At 38.8% G+C, this 24678-nt stretch overlaps 1 protein-coding gene across 1 annotated transcript; it reads left to right on the top strand.

Moving 5' to 3' along the window:
- Positions 1 to 338: 338 nt before the first annotated feature.
- LOC109937627 lies at positions 339 to 21934 on the top strand (the record flags this gene model as incomplete). The annotated part of the gene is made up of 3 exons (XM_048593187.1): positions 339 to 593; positions 4109 to 5240; positions 21726 to 21934. Coding segments are annotated over exons 1-3 (1596 nt in total), but the record flags the coding sequence as incomplete, so codon positions are not given.
- Positions 21935 to 24678: the final 2744 nt, after the last annotated feature.

The following is a 24678-nucleotide window of genomic DNA, read 5'->3' as shown; positions in this document are numbered from 1 at the left end:
TCTGTGCCCAGGTTCCCAGCATAAGGTATGTCAGGAGCACTACTATACTTAGAGAGCACTGAGGCCTTGCAAATGCCATTCAGGGGATTCTGCTATAACGCCTGATTTGGCAACGTGATTTGGCTATAACACGACTGACGAATAGGGGAATGCTATAATGTTGGCTATAATGCGATTCATGCGTCGACATTACGTGATCGTTTCACAGGCTTTGTCCTGAGCGTGCGCAATGTTAGTTCCAAACGAGTCTCCACACCAGCATCACGCGATCATTGCGCTTTCTGTGCAAAGTACAGTACTCAGTTTTTTTTGCAAATTCTGCTTTGTTACCCACAAAAATGCAAGAACAAAGTGACAAGAATGTCAGCAAGAAGCAGCCTGGTGATAAAATTGCAGGTGGTCTACGTAAAAGAAAAGTTATAATACTGAAAGAGAATCTAGACATTATAAAGTGTTTTGAGCGTAATGAGAGAATATGTGATATAGTTCACATAACAGGAGTAAAGGAGTTTGCCTTATGCACCATTAGAGGCAAGGCAGAAAAGATTAAAGCAAGCTCTATTGCTGGAACTAGTCTGAATGCTAGCAAATCTGTGAGGTCACGGACAAAGGAATTTGAGGAGATGGAGTGGCTTCTAAGTGGGTAGATAGAAGATCAAACGAAAAAACGATCTGGGACCACCTTTGTCACCATGAAAGAGAAAGCCTTATCAATTTACGAAGATCTAACAAAAAAAGCTGAAAATCATGCAGATGTGCCTGCCTTTGGTGTTAGCAGTGACTGGTTTGCTGGTTTTAAGAACAGCTATGCTTTTCACATGGTAAAGTTATGTGGCAAAGCTGCCAGTGCAGATGAGAAGCATGCAATGGCATTTCCTCCCATAGTAAAAAGATTCATTGACAAAGAAGGCTACAGCTTAGATCAAATTTTCAATTTGGATGAGACAGATTTATACTGGAAGAGAATACCTACAAGAACCTACATTTCTATGAATGAAGCACACTCTCCAGGCTTTAAGATGGCAAATGATCGTATGACAGTGCTACTGGGTGCTAATGCCAGGGGAGACTTAAAGCTTAAGCCTGTGGTGGTGTACCACTCTGCCAACCCACGAGTCTTGAAAGGTTACCTTAAGTCTACTCTAGGTGTCTACTTTAGGTCAAGCAAATGAGGTTGAATGACAGAGCAAATTTTTTCTGATCTTATTGTTGATGTTTTGGAAGATGTTCGTCGAAAGTATTGCAGGAAAAAAATTTGGATTTCAAGGTTCTCCTCATCCTGGATAATGTGCCAAGCCATCCTCCCACTAACAACAAAGTGCTATTTCTATTCCCAAACACTCTTTCTCCTTTAACCCATGGACCAGGGTGCAAAGGCAGCATTAACGCTTATTATTTAAGGCACAAATTTACCAGGCTAATTGCAGCCACTGAGGGGGATAAGGACAGTGCTCTTCAATTTTAGAAGAGCTTCAACATCAAGAATGCAATTGACATTATTGTGGATGCCTGGGGTAATGTCAGTAAGGACTGCTTACATGCAGTTTGGCAGAAGCTTTTCCCAGATTTTTTTTCAAGACTTTAAAAGCTTTGATCTGTCAGAGACGCTCCTAAGAATCAAAGAACATTGTGTTGATCTTGCAAAGCAAGTTGGATTTGAAGAACTGGAGAGTGAGGATGTTGAAGAGCTGCTTGAGTCCTGGTGTGAAGACCTCTCTACAGCTGACCTACAACAACTTGTTGCTGAGGGGGGTGTGAAAGCTGGAGATGAACAAGATAAAGTCTAGGATGCAGGACAACGGGAGCTTTCCACTTCTATTTTGTCTCCTGTCCTGACGGAAATTGAGAAGCAGTTGCAGCCGTTAGAGGACAACAACTACAATGCAGAACGCAGCAGGGTAGCAGTTCGTGGAATAAGATCTTATTTACACCCTATGAACAGCTTCTTCATGAAAGAAGAGAAAGGGCAAAGCAGCAAAAACCAGCCAACCCCCAAGAAACAGTCAGAAGACAATGAACCGCAGCCATCCACTTCTGGATTAACTATTTTTTGCCCTAACCCTGCAACCACAACTGCACCTGAAGGTGATGATGATAACGATGATGATGACCCTCAGCCCCTGCATTAACAACAGAGCAACCTCAAAACCTTCTCCTCCATCAAGTCACCTTGACATTTTTTTCAAGATAAGGTGTTAATTTACTTTTATTTCATTATCAGATATGAATAAAACATTTATTCAAACTGTGCCATCCTTTCTGTTAGGCTTTTGAGTGATTTTGAGTGATTTTTTTAGTGGTCATTCTCTAACCCCGTTATTCCCATAGGCCGCATTATTTCTATAGCACAATTTTCTATAACACGGTGTTGCTCAGGAACGCAACTTTTGCTTTATAGCAGAACCCCCTTTGTTTATTTTAGGTGAAGATGTGTTTCGGTTGAATAACCTAAAATACAAACTCATAAATAAGTCATCCAACGAGTTAAGAATACTGACAATAAACTTAAATCTTCATTTAAAACTAACAGTTCTCTCATTTTTCACACATTCCAAGACAAACAAGGGCAAGTTTTCCCTGTCAGAGCACCGCAGCCATATCTATTCAATGTTATTACCATGCAATATGGTAGGCAATTCTTTTGTGGTCAACACTGAATTACTTTTTAAATTGCTTTTGGACCTGAGAGGCTGTATATTAATAATAATCACTTTCAGCTTTTTATTTTTCAAATGGAGACACGTAGGGGGATGCAGGGAGGGGGTGTGGGGGAAGGTGGGGAATGAATCATTGCCAAAGATGTAGTTCACAAGTAAATATACCTCAATATTGGCTTTCTGTATTGTCTGGGAATATTGTGTGATCCTGCTATAGAAAGTGCAATTTCACAAATTGAACACAAAAATACTCTGGAGGCATTTAAACTTAAAAGCCATTTATATCCCACTCAAACATTATGCTTAGATTTGCATGTGTGTTAACTGACTGATGCAAAACACCACAGCCTCTGGCTGCTATGTTGTTGTGAAAAGCAGTAACGGGACTGCAATGCGGAAATAGTATTGCCAACATTGCAATAAAAGAACCATTAATGCAAGGGAAGCAGTGGGTCACGTGGAATCTTTCACCTGCACTGGAGATCTTCCCCATTTTTCTATACTGCTTTTTCATTTCTTCAGAGCCATGCCATGAATTTTATTGTGCCAGTTTGTTCATTGAAAAGCTACAGTGTATTTGACATCAAGGTTCTAATTAATCAAAACCACAATTGCTAAGGCATGAAGTAACAGACATTTTAAATGATAGACAATCATTATAGTTCATATTTATTTGAAATGAGAGAATCCTGTAAATGCATAACCCAACTAAAAACTAAAAATTAAAGCAAAACACATCCGATTTTTGAGGCTATCAGATTTTCTCAGCTGGTCCAAACCAAATAAAATCAGCAAGATTTATGTGTCAACACTGGTATTACATAGATGTCCTCAGTACTAAATTTGGATTGTGTTTGCTTTCAAAAATAAAAACATAGTAAGCAAAGTTACTGAATCAGGAGTGATTTAAATTGCATAATGGACATGTGATGAAAAATCATTAATCTTGATATTTGCATTCAATTGTCACCATTGGCAGTTTTCCAGTATCATTTAGTTTACGTTAATAACTATAAGATATGTGTAACAGTATACTATAAACATGCAACTTTAAGTGCTACTCCTTTCCAATGTGCAATTAGTCATTGTATGCATTATCCCTCAGGATTGTAGATTTTACATTGGATTGCACTCACATGGTATGATACATAGGAAAGGAATTTCTTGTAAATGCATGCCACCTAGCTGAATGAAAAAAGACTCGGCAGCTTTTTACATGAGCATTAACGTAACTGTCTCAATTCTGCAATTTAAGCCAAGCTTTCAATTTTATATGTGCAATTTTGTCTCATTTAATAGGATTAAAGTGCTAATGTTCATTTTCATTCAATTAGAAGGAATTAGAATAGAAAATATTGAAGCAACTTTAGCATAAAGGATCTTAGCACTTTAATTATACAGTTCTTGGCATGTTACTGACGACTAATTTGCAATTTTCTTTTTCTTTACAGCTGTATGTAACATCCAGCAAAGACACTGCAATGATTCCATCTGCTCTTATCTCACTAGCAATCAGAGAGGAAGCAAGCAACGAGCATTCCTGTGCTTCATCTATTTGTTTACAGCATGTCCAGCCTGGACACTCCCATCAATTATTAAGAAATCCAAATGTTAAAACACTACACACATCACTGTCAAAAATGCCAGTTGAGTATAGCATTTTGGACTCCACTATGCATTGGAGAAAAGGTAGAATCTTAACAAAATCCAGGAAAGGGTTTTCCTCCATTACAATTACAGCCCGAAAATTGATGGGCCCAGTTAACAATACTTCCAAACAAACTGTTAGCGCTTCTACTGATGAGAAAAAAGCAACAGCACGTGACAGATCTGTGAAAGTTCTGAAAAATTTCAAGAGTTCTGAAGGCATTATGCACGTTCATTCCCGCACAGATAATGTCAATGAATTTCTTTGTGATGGATATACAGTTGCAGTGAAATGTTCTGAGCCTCACTCAGTATTACATTCAACAGAAGACAGGCCCGGTTCTTTAAAAATTGATAGCAGGCATCCCGAAATCTTGCTGCTCAGCAACAATGGTAACAAAACCCACCATCTTGCACAGCAGTTTCAGTCAGTTGTATCCTTTTCACATTTTGAAGTTCAACCACAATGCTTCAAGAGTGCGTATTATTTAGACAAATCTTTTTTGGTTGATTTTTGCTCTCTTACAAACAATGGATTAAAACAGAAAACAACTTTATCCTTCAAGCTAAATTGCACTTCTTCCATATCATCAGCAGATGGTGGCAATGGCACAGTTAAACTCATTCCATTCATAGAAAACCCAAAACAAAAAGTTGATTTGGATCAGAAAACATTGGATGTATCCCTGACAGACAATGACTGCATTCAGGAACAAATATCAACTGCTCAGAAAGATTGTAAAACTATATACCAATGTAATGGACATGTGCATTCTGCTATAAAAGATGCTCCAAGTCTACCTGAAGGGTCTGCTCATTTCTGTTTATTCCTTCCAAGTATGAAAAAAGGAACTAAGTATGCTAGACTCGATCAGAACTATAACTGTCATCACCAAAAAATGCAACATTCCTTCTCTGAGATTGTTACAGAAACAGGTATGTGCCAACAAATAAATTACTTATTTAAAAATACATTGGAGAATAGATTTCACTTGAGAAATTGCACCAAAATGATTACTGAAATTATGCTCATTATGTTACAAAATTTTTGTTAAGAAATAATTTGCACTCTCACAGATGAAAAATATTCCTTGGACAAGTGCAATCTGGAAGCATTAATAAAGTGTAATTCATAGAATGCCTACAGTGTAGAAACAGGCCATTCAGCCTATTGAGTCCACACCGGCCCTCCGAAGAGCACCCCACATAGACCCGCCTCCCCACCTAATCCCTGTGATCCTGTATTTCCCCTGGCCAATCCACCTAACCTGCATATCTTTCAACTGTGGGAGGAAACTGGAGCATCGGAGGAAACCCACACCGATTTGGGGAGAATATGAAACTCCACACACACAGTCGCCTGAGGGCAGAATCAAACCTGGGTCCCTGGCACTGTGAGGCAGCGCTGCTAACCACTGAGCCACAATGCTGCCCAGTAATTCTTTTTTCCATTAAAATGTATTTTTTATATTTAAGATTGTTAATTAGGTGCAGCTTTGTCAATGCAAATAAAAATGGCTTCAGTATGAAAAATAAACATTTTAATCAAGGGTTTGTCGTCCTCCTGTGAATAACATGGCTCAAAATGACTGAAAGTGGCTGTACAAACATATGCTGAGCCACTTAATAATTTATTACATTGGTTAGTACTTAGTCATTTTTTAAATATTAAAACTTTTAAGGCATGATTACTCATGGCCTGTATGTCTAAGGAAAGAACACAATTTTTCCCAAACAGTGGAATTCACAATTTTGACATAGTACCTATGACTAGATTTGAGGAAATGGCCTGATTTAGGTGAATTGAATCTGTAACAAATGCAAAAAGATTGCAGAAAACAAAAATTGAAGGCACTTTGGTTGTAAGTCACTTATTTTTAAAATTTCCAGCCTTTTGTGGTTCAGCTGATTCTGTACAGATGGCAGTAATATAATTTATGAACATTTGATCCACATCAAAGATCCTCCTGAAAACATTAACGTACAACAGAGAGTAAAAGTAGCGGATATAAAAGGAACAAAAACTGGAAATGTTGAAAATAATGATAATTCTGGGAAAATACAGCTGGCCCTTCAGAATCTGAAAAGAAAAAGAAAAGCTTACATTTATGTAGAGCCTTTCACAATCTCAGAATGTTCCAAAGTGCTTTACAATCAATTAGATACTTTTGACATGTGCTCACTGTTCTCATTATTGTAATGGCAGACACAATACAGCTAATTTTTGCACAGAAAGCTTCCACTAACAACAATGTGGTAATGAGCAGGAATATTTTTGTGATATTCTTCTAAATAGCGTGAAGGAGTGTTTTACATCCATCTGAGATGTGTTTTACATCCATCTTAGGGCCTCAGTTTATTTCCTCATCTTAAGATACAGCCCCTCCAACCATGCAGCACTTCCTTAATATTGCAATAGAATGTGAGTTTTTGTGATGAATTCCCAGATGGTACTGGCCCTACAAGTTTCATACTCAATGGAGAGAATGTTAACAAATAATTTGTGGCAAACACAAAAGGTAAACTAATGACTCTGGTATTCTACTGATGATTGACATTCAAAATGTTAACTCATACTGTCTCTTTCAGAGGCTGGCAAACACAGGACATGTTTATGATTTTCTTTTATTTGAGGATACTGCTAGATGTTCATTGGTTTGTGGATTGATCACCTTTGATGTGAAAAAACCAAATGCAAGATATTGAAAACATTTTATCTTAACATAACTAAGTATAATATAAATATATTTTAAGCCTAATTCTGAACTCTGATGAATTTTGGTATTAGAAACTAAAGACAAGTAGAATCACATTTAATTATAAATGATAAACTAAACTTAAAGTTGAATGTGAAGGGTATTGGTTTCAAGCATTCGACGAGGAAGACTGTAATATTTTAACATGTCTGCCTATTGGAGTGATTCCATTTGAAATGACATTTTCAGATGTTTCATATAAACCATTGTATTATTATCCCTTACATTGCATTTTGATAAAAATAATTGAGTTCAAATCTACAGCACTAAAAATATGTGCTTCTTCTCTAGATAAATGTGACTTAGAATCTCTAGAAAGACATTTGAAATTACATGCCTTCACAAAGAAATATTGCATTGTGGTTTTGACTCATGGATTTGTGTAGTAGATGGACAGTCATCTTTCCCAGAAAGGCGCTGAACAGGTATTTAGTTAGAATCAAGTTGAAGGCAAATGGTATAGGTATTTACTGAGAAGGGCAAATACGCTATTGGCTTGTCATGGTTCCATTAGATGGAAAGGAGATAAGGAGCGTGTTAGTATGGGTCAACAGGCTACCACAATCAGGAAAGATATGGAATTTTCAGTAGCTTTATTTAAATACATTTGAGGATCATGGAGCATTCAAGCAGAATTTTACTCCCTTAAGTATGTGGATAGGGTAAAGCTTTTATTGCCAAACCAGGCAGCTGATCTTAGGATCATTGCACTTTTAAAATGTATAATCATAGACTAGACAAGGCGTCACTTCAAAGTTTGCTGATGACATGAAACTTGGAAATTTAATGTACAGAAAGAAGGGTAAAAATAGACTTCAGGAGGACATAGACAGACTAGTGAAAAGAGCAGGCACATAGCAAATGGAATTTGGGAAGGTGATGGCCTAGTAATATTATTGCTAGACTACTAAGCCAGAGACCCAGGTAATGGTCTGGGGAAGTGTGTTCAAATCTTGCCATGGCAGACGCTGGCATTTGGATTCAATTAAAATATCTAGCATTAAGAGTATAATGATGATCATGAAACCCAGGCCAATTGTCAGGAAAAAAACCCATCTGGCTCATGAATGTCATTTAGGGAAGGAAACTGCCTACATGTGATTCCAGATCCATAGCAGTGTGGATGACTCTTAACTGCCTTCAGGGCAATTAGAAATGGGTGATAAATACTGGCCTAGCCAGTGACGCCCACATCCCATGAAAAATATTTAATTCAAAGAATATGAAGTGATACATTTGGTAATGTTATGACTTATGAAATCGAGCCCCACTAATCCTAGAGTTGTACCAAAAATTGAAGTTTCTTTTCAGGTACACACAGCACCCCAATCTATCTGACTTTCAGCCTAATCTTAATAGAAAGAATAGACCAGGTTTCCGTCCTTAAACAAGAATTATTATTTATTGTAAGTAATTAGACTGTAGCTGCAAGTAAACAGATATATACTCATTGGCATATAGCATTAATAACTAATACATTTATAACTTCCCCAACATACACACACAAAGAAAATACACTATTGGTGGAAGTAGAAAAAAAGATTGACTTGGAAAACGTCTCTGATCTATCAATTCAAAAGTCACAGCTCACAGCGATAACAGCAGCAAAGGGTAACCAATTCTTCAAGTTGAAACTGATTTTTATCAACTGCAAAAATGGGTAGCTTCTCCTGGGAAGAACAATTGCACACCCCTCTGCATCTTTCTCTGTCTCCCTCTGTGCCTGTGTCTCTGTAACTTGTTTCCAGTTCCAACCTGCTCTATTAGCCGAGAAACACCAGCTTCACTTCTAAACATCTCCTCAGCTCCTGACCTTCTACACATTGTAGGAACCCCCACCCACAAAAACAGAGTTCACAATAGGTTTCAAATTCCCTGCTGTGAAATTATGCAGCCATCCCAGTAATTCCTTGTTTTATTTATAAATAGATCATTCTCCTTGCAGTCTTTAAGGACACAAAAATAAAAAGTCTTGGCTCTTAAAGTAAGAAGACTGACGAGAGGCAGTACAATCTAATTAGCACAATTTTAAAAGGGTTTCAAGATGAGAGAGACCTGAAAGATGTATGAACCCAATCTTTATTACTGACTGGACAAATTAATGAGGTTGATTTGAGGTTGACCAGATCCATGACTTCATAAACAAAGGAATAGGCCCTGATTTTTGTTCCCAGGTCTGGAGTACAGTCAGTAGAAATCCTGGTTCCACAATTTCAAACTTTCCTATTCTCAGTCCAGGGATGTGGGCTGTACTGTGAGCCAGGCCAGCCGACAAGCAAGAATCTAAGAGGCTTCCCAGTTCCTAAGGTGAGCTAGACAGAAAGACTGCCTGGGCCTCTGGCAGTGTTCAAACTTTAAACATAAAGATTAAAACAGAAAACATTCCCCCTGCTTTTTCTTCCTACAGCCATTCCAACTTAGATCTCCTCAGCCACTGCCTTTTGCCCTTTCCTGTCAATGCCAGCTCATCTGTTGTCCAGCATTGGCATTAATTGGGAGGCATCCTGACAGAAAATAAAGTTATCTGTCTATTTGTAATGTCACTAGTGAAAAAAAATACACTCCCACTGTAAAATAAAACCCAATACATTGTAATTGCTTCAACTAATATCTGACATTATGTACTTAAAATTATATGTCAACAAATGTTTCCATTCAATAAACAAGGGGAATGTTCATCAATAGGCACCCCAATGTGAAAATTATTGTTTGGGAAATCAGTCATGTAGCACCAAAACCTATCGTGGATTTAAATAACCAGGCACTCTGAACTACCCAGCTTTTTTTTTGTTAGCTCCACATTTTTTGGACAATTTCTTGACAACTTTGCAAGTTCAAATGGATTCATGCACTTTTTACGCACAAGTATGCCTTTTTACAATGCTAAAGGATATCTTACCTCCCCCAAAGTCGCTCCAGGCCAAGATCCAATGGGTATCTTAACTCATCAAAAGAGGAAAAGTAGAAGGCATTCCTCTAGCCTTCATCCTTCACAATCCCTCACAGCTCCTCAGCCCTACACACTCCCCATGCCCCACCCATGCAAACCAAAGAAACCTATTCCCTCTTCCTATTCCTTCTCGTTCTATATACCCCTGTGCCAACTTAGTGCCTACATTCATCTTTTCACCCTTCATCTACCATGCTAATTCATTGAATATCTTGAATTAGTGCAGCTCAAGCTCAAGAAGTTCAACAACATGCAGGACAAAGCTACTCAATTGATCAGCATCCTTTCTGTACTTTCAATCTTTCTTCCTTCCACCAGTGTGTACCATTTAGAAGATGCACAGCACCAACTGTTTTTTCTATGATTCTAACTTACCCAGGCCCCTTGGATAGGATCTTTCAAACACATTACCTCTTCCACTTAGAAGGACAGGAGCAGCAGATGTGTGGGGTTACTATGACCTTCAAGCTCCCCTCCAAGCCACACAGTAGCCTTACTGAGAATTTTAAGACTGTGAGATGTAGGAGCAGAAGTAGGCCATTCAGTCCATTGAGTCAGCTCTGGCATTCAATGATATCGTGTGTAACGGACCAGACTGAACCCCCTTCAAACACATCAAGGAGATAGCCTAGATCTTACATTTTCTTATTTAAAGACAAGCATAAGGTGCTGCGTTCCACATGTAATTCAATTGGTCACATAACTCGGCTTTAAGCAAAACACGCTTTATTCTTAGTTCCAGTTAAAATACAAACAAAAGAAAGAAGAATTGAAATAACTTTACTCTATTGGAAAACTTTACAGAATAATAAGATAATTTAACTACTAAACAGTAACTGTTCCAATCTAGTAACATCCCATCAACACACCCTTCGCAAAGGCAAATTCAATAAAATGGATTGTCTCACATGCAATATTTTGCCAGTCCAGGAAGAAAGAACATCAAGAGAAAATTCTGGCATAGTCAGAGAGAACTCAAACTTTTAGCTGCAGCTGAGAGAGATATATGGCAACTTCAAAACCCTAACAATAGTTAATGACCCATCCTCATCAGCCCTCTCAGGTACGGAATTCCACAGATACACTATCCTCTAAGTATGTCCATCAGTAGTCCGTGAAGATAGGCATTATCATATCACCCAGCAACTCATTACTCTTACAATATCCAGCTGATGTGATGCAAAGTATATAGACCATCCAAACCATAGACAGGTAGATCATATTAGACAGCATATTCCTCTGGCTGTTCACAACAAATAAGGTGCTGATTAGACCAGCCAGTTCACACTTACATAGCTCACAACACAGCTTCCAACATTAGATGTGATTCTGCAATTGGACAACATTTGCTACATCAGCATTAGTGTGCAAAGCATTATAGTGACAACCAATTTGGGATTGTCAGTTAAGCTTGCAGTATGATGTACTTGTTTGTGCTGGAAGTTATATTCATACACAGGGCCCAGTTCTTTAGAGACAGAAAGAACATGTACACATGGTGCCTGTTTCATTGTAAAAAAAAAAGAAGGGTGACAACTATTTTCTGGTTAAAGTTTCGTGACTTGACCCACCCTAGTCAACATTTCTTGCTTAAAATTTAAACAAAGCTGGGCAGTTAACTGTCAGTCATCATGAACTGGTATGAAATGACAATGTCATTTGCCAACCAATCAGCAGGCTCCTTTCATATGGTATTTCTTGTGAATTGGCCTCTTAAGTGCAAGACAAAAAACATCAAAAAAGACATTTTAAGGGCTGACATTTACCAGTCTTATGGAGCCAAATGTCCAAGGAAAGCAGCAGGGAACCCTACTGGGATGCTTCTCTGACACATGTCTTGCCTCCAGACATCTTTCTTAGGAATGGGTTGCCACAGGAATCAGCAGACCACTTCATGGATGCAGGTAAACAATGAACTTAATTAAGAATCTTATTGAGAACCATTTTGTCCCAGAGCTGTAATTTTTCCAGCCTCATATAGACATCCCTCTGTCAAGAGCCTAACAACAGATTGAACTTGGCTTTGCAATGGGACATCCAAACTGTGATTCAAATTGGTCTTTGATTCATTCAATGATAGTAATTCTAGAATCTATTACTAAAGATGTTATATCAGGGCACTTTGACACTGCCTAATTGATTTAGGGTTTTCTTCGTGGTTTTTGTGAAAGGAATTCATGTTTGACTAATTTTTCGGAATTTTTTGAAGAAATAAAAATACCACAGATCAAGGGGAACCTATGTGATATGTTTGCATTTCTAAAAGGCATTTAACAATGCATCACATTAAATGTTGTTAAGAAGAATTAATGGTGAATAGGTTAATATCGTATCATGAATTGAGAATTGGTTGGCTAGCAAGTGGAGAGTAGAAGATAAAAGGTAATTTTTCAATTGGCAAAATGGAATGAGTGGAGTGTTGCACAGACCAGGCAGGGGCATCAGCCATTTACAATCTAAAGCACGATTGCTCAATTTACTCATGATACAAAGATAGGTAGGAAAGTAAGTTATCAGGACAAAAAGGGACCTAGATAGCTTTAATGAGTGGACAAAAAAATGGTTGACGGAGTATAATGTGAGAACATGTGAACTCATCCACTTTGTCAGGAAGAATAGAAGAGCAGAATATTACTTAAATGGAGAGAGACTGCAGTATTCTAAGGTTCAGAGGAACCTGGGTGTCCAGGTATATGAATTACAAATGTTTTTCATGCAAGTTAAGTGACGAGGAAGGCAAATGGAATGTTATCATTCATTGCAGGGAGAAAGGAATATAAAAGTAGGGAATTTTTGCTGCAGTTGATCATGTTCCAAACCTAAATAGTAACACTTGCCTGCATTTGGCCTATATCCCTCCAAACCTTTCCAGTTCATGTACTTACCCAAATGTCTTTTAAATGTTATAACTGTACCTGCAGCCACCACTTCCTCCAGCAGTTCATTCCACATACAAATCATTCTCTGTGTAAAAATGTTGGTCCTAATGTCCTTTTTAAATCTTTCTCCTCTCACCTTAAAAGATATGCCCTTTAGTTTTGAACTTGCCCATGCTTTACGACTTTATGACTCTATAATAGTGAGATGGCATCTAGAGTACTGTGTAAAATAATGAGCTAATTTTTTTGGCTAAGTGCCAGTTACATTTAGCTTGTTGGAGGGTATTGCTTACATTGGCTTAGCAAGATTTCTTGCCATATCTTACCAAATTCACATTGTTAAATACTTACCCTACCCCATAGCATCCATCTTGTCCAATTTGTCTGATCTTACGATGCACTATTTCCTGAATAATTGGCCACTTACCGATCATAAGCACCCATGCCATTCTTTAAAGCTAACAGTGCATGCAGACAAGTGTTGGCAATTCAACATTCCCAGTCAACAGCAATGTATTGGCACAGCAGCCACAAAGCCACACAGCTCATGAGACATAGTCGGCATGGCTGACACTCCCTTTCACATACAGCCCATTGTCTCACCCTAACTACTGTTTAGCCACGATGGTTTATCTTAGCTACATGCCACATGGTTTATCTTAGCTAAACACTCGTGCTAAGCCACCACTGCTCTGTCCCCAATGCCAACTGGAGACCCACAGCATGTCATTGTCCAGTAGGGCAACATCATATACAGGCAAGCAATTGAACAATTCTAAAGATGAGATTTTACTTTTAGCCAGCAAAAGTAAACACAAATGGAATGGTTAGAGGCTGCTATTTGTCCCCACAATGTAAACCAAATGCCAACGTCATGATGAATGACTGTTTTACATTCCATGATGGTTTGCTGCAACCAGCTCTCATCTACTGGAATCAATCAAGTCCTGCCTAGCTTGTAGTTACGGATGTAGCTGAGTTCTGTTAATTGACAAAGAGAGCTTCCTCCTCCCGAGTGTCCTCATCCTCTTCCTTGGAAGACTGCTTCTACCTCCTACTCCTGAGCATCCAGTGCATCACCTCATTGCCAGCACGAATTGTGCAGAGCCAAGCACACCAGGATCATGAAGCACACTCTGTCCAGACTGTACGGGAAACCCCAACCCCCACCTCTAAAGCAGTAAAGCAATGGAATCACATTTTCAGGAGCTTAGTTATCTCCTGCAGCACGGCCCTGGCATGTGCAGCAATTGGATAAAGGTGCCATGCTGGCTGAATGACCAACACATTGCATCAGAAAGGGAATGCATGCTATATTTTGACCCCCTTCCCATCCCAGAACAACATCAATCATTTGAGCTTTCAGTACATTCGGCAGATTCCATTGTTATACTTACACGACATATGATGAAGTGATGTTCCTGTTCTCCCACAGCACCCTTGGAAGTTTCACAATTGTTGGGTTTCTTTTGACCAGTATTTACCTCTCTTGCAGTCATTGCCACTAACTTCTGCATCATTGAGATGCCAATGTCATTTTTGCAATCATTAATGGCAGCATTCAAAGATTAAGCATGTTCACTGTGCAAGCATTGCAAATGTGCGAAAATGTGATTGCAAATGAAATGAAGCAGGAGTTGCTGTATGCATTTACCCCTTCAATCTCCTGTCATTCAGCAGACATGGATCCTACTCTTTTGTCCATAAACCTGGTGCTAACTCTGTGCACCCAGCACATTGTCCCAGCTATTTTCCATTTGCATTTTGCATTTTGCATTTAGAGAACAGCAAGTGATGGCAGGATTGCAGCTCATGATGGATACTGTCAGCACTGAGCTCCATTTCATTGTCAAATACCCCTCTAGAGCCTAAATATCCCCTTTATCCTCAATCTACCTCAACAGCCCATTTCCATCTGTCTCCTCCATGTGGAGACCCACTACATTGAACTTTGCCTCCCTGCACTGAACTTTGACCTTACATCTCAATGATGCACATCCTGCTCCTCCTGTAGAGGCCACAGTGGTGGTGACTGCTGACAAACTCTCCCACAGCTTACCATGCGCTTCAATGCTGTTTCACCTACCTACCCCATAAACCAAGTGTTGAAGTTGTAAATACTCCACATCTGTCAGTTCTCTTTTAATAAAAATTTAATCATACCCATTTAACTCTATTTGTGCCTTAAAGTCATCTACCAAAAAGCAAATGATGCGTACATTCAGATAAGGTGCTCTTAACTTTGTTTTTTTTAACATTATTCTGCATTCTGATCGAATTTGATACTTGCCTTCACTTCATCTGTCTACGTTTTCCTGCTACTTTTCCCTTTCCTGTTACCAGTTTTGTACCCTCCAATCTGAGCTCCATCTCAGGTTCTCATTCACCTTTAAATCTTGTTTAAACCTTTCCTATCAACACTAGCAAACCTCCTGAAAGGATATTTCTCCTGGTTGTTAAGGTGCAACCTTTCCATCTCGCACAGATTCTACCTATCCCAGAAGTTGTTCTAAACGTCTCAGAAATCTGACAGCCTCCCTCCTACAGCAATTCCCCAGCCACATGTTTTCAATTGATCACTGGCATGTAGTATTGGAGTATTTCTGAGACTGCTCCTTTTGAAATCCTACTTTTTAATCTCTTTCCTTTCTCCTAAAAGTCTGCTTTCAAGACCTCATCTGTCAAGCCACTAATAGCAATTTAGGTCTTAATCTCTGGCTATTCACCTTCCCTTAGGAGAATGTGCTGCAGTCCACTATACAAGAAAGTGGAACTGAGGCCATAATTGAGACTTCCGTGATTTTATTGAATGTCAGAGCAAGTTTAAGAAGCCTAATAGCCAACTGCTCCATTTATTATGTTCATATGTTTTGGAACTGTAATTTCTCCCTCAAGCTACTTACATAAAAATGAAAAGGAAAGTGTTGTGTCTGAATAAACTATAACCAAAAAGCAATAAATTTATGAGTTTCCAAAACACGACAGATGTAGGAGTGCTTTGTTAGTGTTATGTCTTGGACTGTGTTCTATTTGCAATAGGATTGCACAGATTTTCTGGTTGTCGTATTGTTCTGATTTGGCACTTGTTCTATTGCACTCCCATACCATTTGATGTTTGTACACAATACAGCCTTGGTTCTGGGCATCTGCTGATTATTTCTGCTGTATTCTCTGTGTCATCAGCTGATGTTGTGCTTGAACCTTTTGTCTGATGTTCAGGCTGGACAGATCATTACTCTGGTGACAGTCATAGGCATCTTTCATCTTTCTCTGTTTTTTGAGTAATGCATCTTGTATTCCTGGATGCATCAATGTGCGATGAGTGGGGAGGTATTTCTGCATTGTCTGCTGAATAGTAACTCTGCAGGTTAAGAGAACAGTCACACTGAGCAGTGCCACTGTAAGGTGCAGAATGGCTATGTTTGGATTATGTTTTTTCGTTGACACTTCATACTTGAAGAATTTATGGTTTGAAACATACTTTCCACCTTTCAATTAGATCTGGAGTAATATAGTGATGAAATAGTGGATTGTTGGGCTGAAAGTGCCTAATGGTTCTTTTAGCCCAAATCAAAATGAATACAAGAAGTCACATGCGCTCTGATATAAAGCAAATGTATTAAATTAATCCAGTTCAGATATATGTAAACTAACGAGTGAATCTATTCATTTAAACTACTTTAGAAATATTCAACAAGTGAGTCTCACTGTCTTCTGCCCATCGGAGACTCCTGGGTGACATTTGGTACTTGGAGCTCTATCTCAGTTTCCACGACACTGGTCTGCGGACTCCAGTCCAAAGGTGAAATTCCACAGCCCTATTCTCATGAACCCAGTCCCTTGGTGAAGTGTCCTTCTGGTGAAAAGTCCCCCAGGTGGGGAAAGGTCCCCAATATTAATACTATTCTGGTTATGTGCTGTATCACCATTTTGTAGTACTTTCAGTACCTTATCAGACATTCCATTCAGCAGAAAACAAGTTGAAAACATCTTTAGATTGCTCCATGTTAACTCCATAAAAGAATGGTTCCAACAGACAATCAAGGTTATACATTCCAGCCAAAACAATCTGTTTTTTTTTTGCACTGGGACTGCTCTCCATGTAATTTTCTACTTTTCTTCAATTGCTCATTGTCATGTCCAATTAATCATTATTGATTAACCCTTAATGATCTGGTTTGGAAGTATCATTTTTGAGCCAAACACAAGTTGACTCCCAATTCTCACACACCACTTTAAAGGATCACCCACTATGTTGGAGTCAGTTGTCAGAGACTACCTTCTGTGATTGAACTTAATTAGTCTGTAAAAGATACACTAGATTTGTTGTAATTGACAGATAAGGGAAATTTGAAAGAAAGTCATTCATTACAGCCAAGAAATCATTCTACAGATACTAAAGCGATCAGTTACATGTCTAGTCTATGGATGCATGGGTACTATGTGAGGCAGTAGTGCTTCTAGGCATGAAGATTGACATATCGTGCACCCTCTCACAGCTCGCCATTCCTCTTGGTAGATTTTTGACTAATGTACCATCACCTTGTCCAATTAATCAATTCCCAGTGTGCCTGGTGCAAGTGTTGGAGGATATCAGGTCACATGGCACTAGGATTACAGCTTGCATTCCATTAAAGATGACTCCTTAAGATATCCCAAGTTCTTAACTGTACAGCAAAATTTTATTAACCTCTGGAATATCCACCAGTCACTTATCTCCATTGTTGTTGAAGCACAAGAAGACTGAATGTTTCCAACTGCAACGTTTAGCATTTTTATTGCCCAAAATGCACAAGTTCAATGTTGTTTCAACAAAGATTGGAGGACTGCATTATAACTCTAGTCCCACAACTCCATTGGTCACAACAGAAAATAACAATGCTTTTTAAAGTTACCAAGATGACCAACTAAATGCCCTATCTATATCGGATTTTAAACAATAATATAGATCAACCAGATATTCCAATAAAGACAGTTATTGATTTATTACTCAAAACCAAAGCTTCTTTTAAAAAATGTAATAAAAGTTAATATATACAGTCAGTAATATAGAAATACAGGTGCTAACTCCCCTGGATAATGCTGTACCACAGGCACTCTTTAGGAATCAGGGATAAAACAAATTTCTCTGAAGAGATTCACTTCCTAGAAAAACCCCACTTGAGTTATTGTTGAAATCAAAAGGATAAAGCATAGAATGTTCTGGAGTTTGTTGCTTTGATATGCCAGCTTATGTAATCAGGTCACTAATCATGCATGGTTGTCTCTGAAGTCTTGCAGACACAAAAACTTGCTCAGGAAATAACAATTTTGAGATGATTTTCCAATTACTGTTTTAAAAGAACAAATGGTTCTTACCTTTAACTCAACAAGAGGATATTCTTAGCAGAAATGTGAGTGAGCAGGGGGGCAGATTGTTTTTACCAAGCTTACTCCAACTCAGTTTGTTCTTGCGAGACTTTCCTCCAATTGACCTCCCAAGCCAGTCAAAGCAGTCCCAACAGGGATCTAAAACAAAGTAAGCAATTATCACCAGTCATATGACTTACAGAAAGTCTTATTGGAAAAAATCTCCAGTGCCCATAACAATATGCATAATGTCCTCTGTTTCAATGTCCATGTCAACTACTTGTAGGTTTAGGAAAAGGTCTGTAGTTTTTGATAAGTTCGGCAAATGGCTTAAGATTTAGGAGATGAGTATGGAATTGCCTGGTTTGTGGCATGTCACAACTGTACATTTGTATTTTGACTTGTAGGCACTACAGTCCTGGTGGCACATAATTCAGCAGCTTTCACTAGATCATTTCAAGCAGGTCGTATTCAGTTTCCATAATGAATTTCTTTCCAAAAGTGCAAAGGTAGAACTATTAGGTGCCAAATGCCAGTGCTAAGGTATTCCATATTTGAATAATTGATATGGGCAGTGGACACACTCTTCGAGGCGAAAGAAATAGCCTTTAATTCTCCAAAAGGCATAATCCAAGTCTCTTTTGGGAGGCATCAACCTCATGCATTGTCTCCCCAGTTGGGCGAAAAAAACTGAACATTTGATGTTCTTTCCATTAATGGCTTTTTAACGTCATTCGTAATATATTGGTGATCCTCCTGCCAAAAAAGGATATTTCTTTATTCATTAGTTCTTAAAGAAATTACTCTTTCTGGGTTTAATTAGTTACAGGTATTCATAGCGAAATGAAATTAAACAGATTCAGGCAATGTTGTAGATCAAGGGTTGGACACTTGAAGAGTTGAAATTTTGTAAAGGCATCATTTTAGAGCCACATTCCAACACCTTGTGTCTAAATAAATGCATATACATACATCTATCTTGCTGACACTCATGAAGGAACTTTACCAATCTGTGTGATGTTGAACCTTTCAGACTAAGCCATCTCTCTCCATCTTATCCGTTTAAGTTTGTTCATATTCTGAATGTGAATGCTGCACTTACCTGAAAAGTTGATGGATGGGCTAGTATCTGCACACTGACACAATGCTGCACCATCCTTGAAACCTCCAATCTATCAAATCTCTCCAGGTGTAGGTATGTTAGGTCAGCTACTAAAGCTATTAGGGCGTCCTTATGTTCTGTTGCCTTCGTCCTCTAGTTGTGAATAGTTTAGATGGTATTCAAAGAACAAGGAACAATACAGCACAGGAACAGGCCCCTCGGCCCTCCAAGCCTGCGCCAACACATTTTGCCCTTCCATACTAAAACTGTCTTCACTTACAGGATTCTTCTGTCTACGCCCTTCCTATTCATATATTCGTACAAGTGCTTCTTGAATGCTGCTATTGTGTCTGCTTCCACAACTTCCTCTGGCAATGCACTCCAAGCACTCATCACCCTTTGTGTGAAAAACTTGCCTCACGCATCTCTTTTAAACTTCCCCCCTCACACCTTGAGCCTGTGTCCCCTAGTATACCCTGAGAAAAAGCCTCATACTTTCCACTCTATTATTGCCATTCAGGATCTTATAAACTTCTAATAGGTCACCCCTCAACCTCCTGCGTTCCAGTGAAAACATACCCAGTCTATCCAACACAGTATGGAGCTGGTAGAACACAGCAGGCTAGGCAGCATCAGAGGAGCAGGAAAGCTGACGTTTCAGATGTATAGGTTAGGTGGATTGGCCATACTAAATTGACCCATAGAGCCCAGGGATGTGCAGGCTTAGGTGGGTTAGCCATGGGAACATGCAGTGTTACAGGGGTTGGGTAGGGGAGTGGATCCGGGTGGAATGTTCTTCAGAGGGTTGGTGTGGACTCGATGGGCCAAATGACCTGCTTCCACACTGTAGGGGTTGTATGAAAAAAAACTTGTCATGAAGCTATTTGTCACATGGTCATAGTTGACTGGAATTCTGGACCATTGTGGCCTGTGACTGTGGCTTCTTGTTGCATTGAGCACTTCTTTTGGTCTTTCCTTTTTATATTGGTGCTTCCAATGGCCTCTATTACCTGATGCTTTGCACATATTTTTCATAAGTGGACAGTTTTAAATGCATGTATCAATAGAATCACACCACTATTGTGCCAATGCTGGAAGAATTATGAATAACCTGTAGACTGTACCTACTCAGTAATATGTTTTTGTGCTTGCATCCCCTTTAAAATTGCACTTCCATATTGTAACCTATTGGTTGGTTTAATAGGTCATGTTGAAATGTTTGTACCTTCTCAGTCAAACCTTCTAAACCTAAGCAGCCACAATGTTAGGTTCTTCTCTGTATCTTTGAAATATACCAATCAGGTGACAAGGATTGATAAACAATAATATGGGTTCTTTATTTGCCAAGACTGAATCAGAATCAAGTTAACTGTGAGACTATTGCACATACCTGACTTCTAGTTCTTTTGCTCATAGATAGTGTATAAGTCATGGTATTATGACATCACGTCCTGTTTAGGTGATTGTGATAATAGCAGTTTAGGATATTTTTGTAGAGACTCTTGTGGTGCAATGGTAATATCCCCATCTCTGAGCCAAGAAGCCCACTTCAAGTCCCACCTGCTTCAGACATATGTAATACTATCTCTGAACAGGTCGATTAGAAAATATCAATTCTTGTAAAGGTATAAGAAATTCAAACCCAACATTGTGGAATTGAGTTAAACCTGGAAGTTGATGGATCAGAGCCAACTTCTCAATGCACTTGTATGTTTTCCATTTTAACTCTCCAATCCCCAGACATTCTCCTTCATCTTAACATTGCTATCAGTGTGGCCACCGGCACACTAATTTCACTCCAGAAGCAGTTTTGAAAGGCAACCTGCACATAGTAAGCTTAGTCAACAAAAGACAAAATACTTGTGTTTATCAGAGAAAGATGCAGTGCTGCTCAGAATGTTGGGCAAACGATTGAACCAGTGAGACATTGATTAAAAAGTACCAGCCTTTCCAAACAATAGGGTGAATTTTTAAAAAATGTTTTATACTTTTATTATGATTTTTTTATTGATGAAGTACATCCTCTGACATAATAGTTTAATAATTTTACCAATCAAACAGTTTACACCTCACCATCATAAATGAAATAACAGCACCTAATAAAAACTGAAATAACTGCAGATGCTTGAAATCAGAAATAAACACAGAAAGTGCTGGAAAAGCCCAGCAGGTCTAGCAACATCTGTGGAGAGAAATCAAAGTTAACACTTTGGGTCCAGTGACCCTTCCTCAGAACGGATGTTCTGAGAAAGGTCACTGGACCTGAAATGTTAACTCTGATTTCTCTCCACGGATGCTGCCAGACCTGCTGAGCTTTTCTAGCAATTTCTGTTTTGTTTCAAATAATAGCACTTGACTGAATTAATGTGAGATTTTCCTTTACAGATGATATAACACTTCAAAAAAATCATGTTGCTTTAATTGGAAAGAGGAAAGACAGTGTGAAACAAGGAGGACACAAATCCACCTTCAGAATGATAGCAAAGTCTGCAACAGGATCTCCCACTCTACATCAAGGTGAAAACAATAAAGTTAGCCAGTCGCAGCTCAACACTGAGTGTGAGAAAACCACATTGCAACTACTCACATTGCGGGTAAGAAACTTCAAACCCTATTACTGTTACTAGATACTGCAATAAAAAAAAGGAGAAATGTTTTGATGTTAAAGCCTTTGCCCTGTTGAAGGATGATGCACAGTGCTGGTCTTGCTCAACTTAAAAAAACACAGTGGAATAGTTTTGTGCTAAAATGTTAAACCGTAGTCCTAAATGCAGTTTGTGTAGTTAAAGAAAATAAGCTGGCGGAAATACTTTGGCTATGATTTAGACCCCCTACATTGAAAAAAAATGTTTAGAATCTCCCTTGTCAAAGAAAAGTATTTAAAATTAACAGATTGAATAAGTATACAGTAAAAATGTTATCTGTTCTTATCAGGCTTGTTTCCCGTGACGAAGTTGGAATTTTCCTAATCTCATGACGATATATTTTTGTCACCATTTCAAACTGAACATTGTTTATCCAGTATATTTTGCCTTTTCAAAATGTATGAGGGTGAGTTTATTAAATGAACTGATGAAACTTCCTGATTCCAGGTTTCTCCAATCTGTGTTAATCCATATTTTACAAAGTGGAAAAATAGGTGCAGTTGGTTGCTCTAAAATTGGGACTATGTATCCTCAAGTTAATCAGAAAAAACATGGTCATGGTTATTGCTCCTGCTCATTATCCAGTAACCAAAGCCATAATGCATAAATATGGACAAGATTGGAATAGGGCTGTGATGCCCTTAACATAAATAGTCTGCCACCTCATATTGACAAAGGTTATGTAGGAATAATATCCTGTTTTATTAAGTATTAAGGGTGTTTGATGTTTTGGAACTATTCACACCTACAGAGAAGAAGGGAGGGAAGCTATTTGTTCGAGAAATTTGGTGAGAAATGTTTTCATTGATTGCTTAGTGAGTGGTGAATAGTTGTTTCACCTCTAAAAGGTGATGGATTTGATTAAACTCAGATTGACAATATGAATATTTCCTCTCTTTGTTGGTTTTGATATTTTAGCCAGGTGAAATCACATTTCAGTATGCACAAGTCCATGAAAGAAAATTATCAATATTTATTATTTAATAACAGGTTATTGGTGTCCCTTGGAGCAGAACATTGTTTTGGGCCTCAGACTTTCCCATCTTTCCTGAGGCTTGATATTCCTACTCTGCAACTTTTTACATGAGTTTGGACAGTAACGACACATAACCTTTTGTCGAGCCTTAAAATTATTTTTAATCAACGTATTTGGACATATTATGGGACACCTCCAAGGCAAATCGGACTTGAGTCAAACCTTCTGGCCCAGGGATTGCGACACTACCACTGTGCATGAGATCCTTGACTTCTTTTTTGAAGAATATGTTCAAAGACATTATGGCACACTTCTGGCACTTGAATCTGGATGATCTGTCCCAGAGTTAGGGACAATATAGGCCCCCAAATAGTCAACAGGAATTAGAGGAACAAATATGCAGGGAAATTGCGGAGATTTTGCAAGAGAAATAGGGTTGTCATAGTGGGGGATTTCAATTTTCCTAACATAGACTGCAACTGCCATAGAGTTAAGGGCTTAGATAGGGTGGAATTTGTTAAATGTGTTCAGAAAAATTTCCTCAAGTAGTATATAGAGGGTCCGACTTGGGAAGGGGTAAAACTCGATCTACTCTTGGGAAAAAGGGCGGGACAGGTGACTGAGGTGACAGCTGGGAAGCACTTTGGGACCAGTGACCATAGTTCTATAAATTTTAGAACAGTTATGGAGAAGGACAAAACTGGTCCACAGGTTCAAGTTCTAAATTGGGGCTAAAATTCTAAACTGATTTTGATGGAATTAAACAGGAGCTTGCAGGGGTTGATTGGAGTAGTTTGTTTGCAGGCAAAGGGACCTCTGGCAAGTGGGAGGCCTTTAAAGTGTGATCGCTAGAATTCAAGGTCTATATGTTCCTGTGAGGGTGAAGGACAAGGTTGGTAGGAGTAGGAAAACCTGGATGACAAGAGATATTGAGGTTTTGACCAGAGAAAAGAAGGAGGCCTGGCTCAGGAACAGGCAGTTGGGATCAAGGGAATCACTGGAGATATTTAAGGGATACAGGAGTTTACTGAAGAAGAAAATCAGGAGGTGAAAAGGGGGCACAAGATAGCTTTGGCTGAGAAGATTGGGGTGAATCAAAAGAGATTCTTTATTTTAAAGGAAAAAGAATAACTCGAGAGAGAACAGGACCCCTCAAGGACCAAAGTGAATATCTATGTGTGGAACTGCAGGAGATAGGCGAAGTCCTCAATGTATATTTCTCCTCTGTGTTTACCGTGGAGAAAGACGTGAAGACTTGGGAACTTGGTGCAGTTAGTGGCGATATCTTGGAGACAGTCTACATCACAGTAGAGGAGGTGTTGGAAGTATTAGAATGTATGAAGGTGGATAAATCTCCTGGTCCTGATCAGATATATCCAAGAACCCTGAAAGAGGCTAGAAAAGAAATTGTGGGGGCCCTGGCTGATATATTTGCATCATCGTTAGCCACGGGTGAGGCCCCAGAAGACTGGAGGGTTAGCGAATGTTGTGCCCTTTTTCAAAAAGGCATGCAGAGAAAAACGTGGGAATTACAGACCAGTAAGCTTAACATTTGTGGTAGATAAGTTATTTGAGAAGATTCTGAAGGATAAGATATACATGCATTTATTAAGACAAGGTTTGATTAGGGTCGTCAGCATGGTTTTGTGCATGGGAGATCATGCCTCACAAATTTGTTAGAGTTCTTTAATGAAATGACTGGGAAGGTTGATGAGGG

Source organism: Rhincodon typus, unplaced genomic scaffold (genome assembly GCF_021869965.1).
Source record: "Rhincodon typus isolate 14 unplaced genomic scaffold, sRhiTyp1.1 hic_rhity00002448, whole genome shotgun sequence".
NCBI classification, from domain to species: domain Eukaryota; kingdom Metazoa; phylum Chordata; class Chondrichthyes; order Orectolobiformes; family Rhincodontidae; genus Rhincodon; species Rhincodon typus.
The sequence above is the reverse complement of the archived record's forward strand: the minus strand, read 5'-3'. Positions and strand labels throughout refer to the sequence as shown.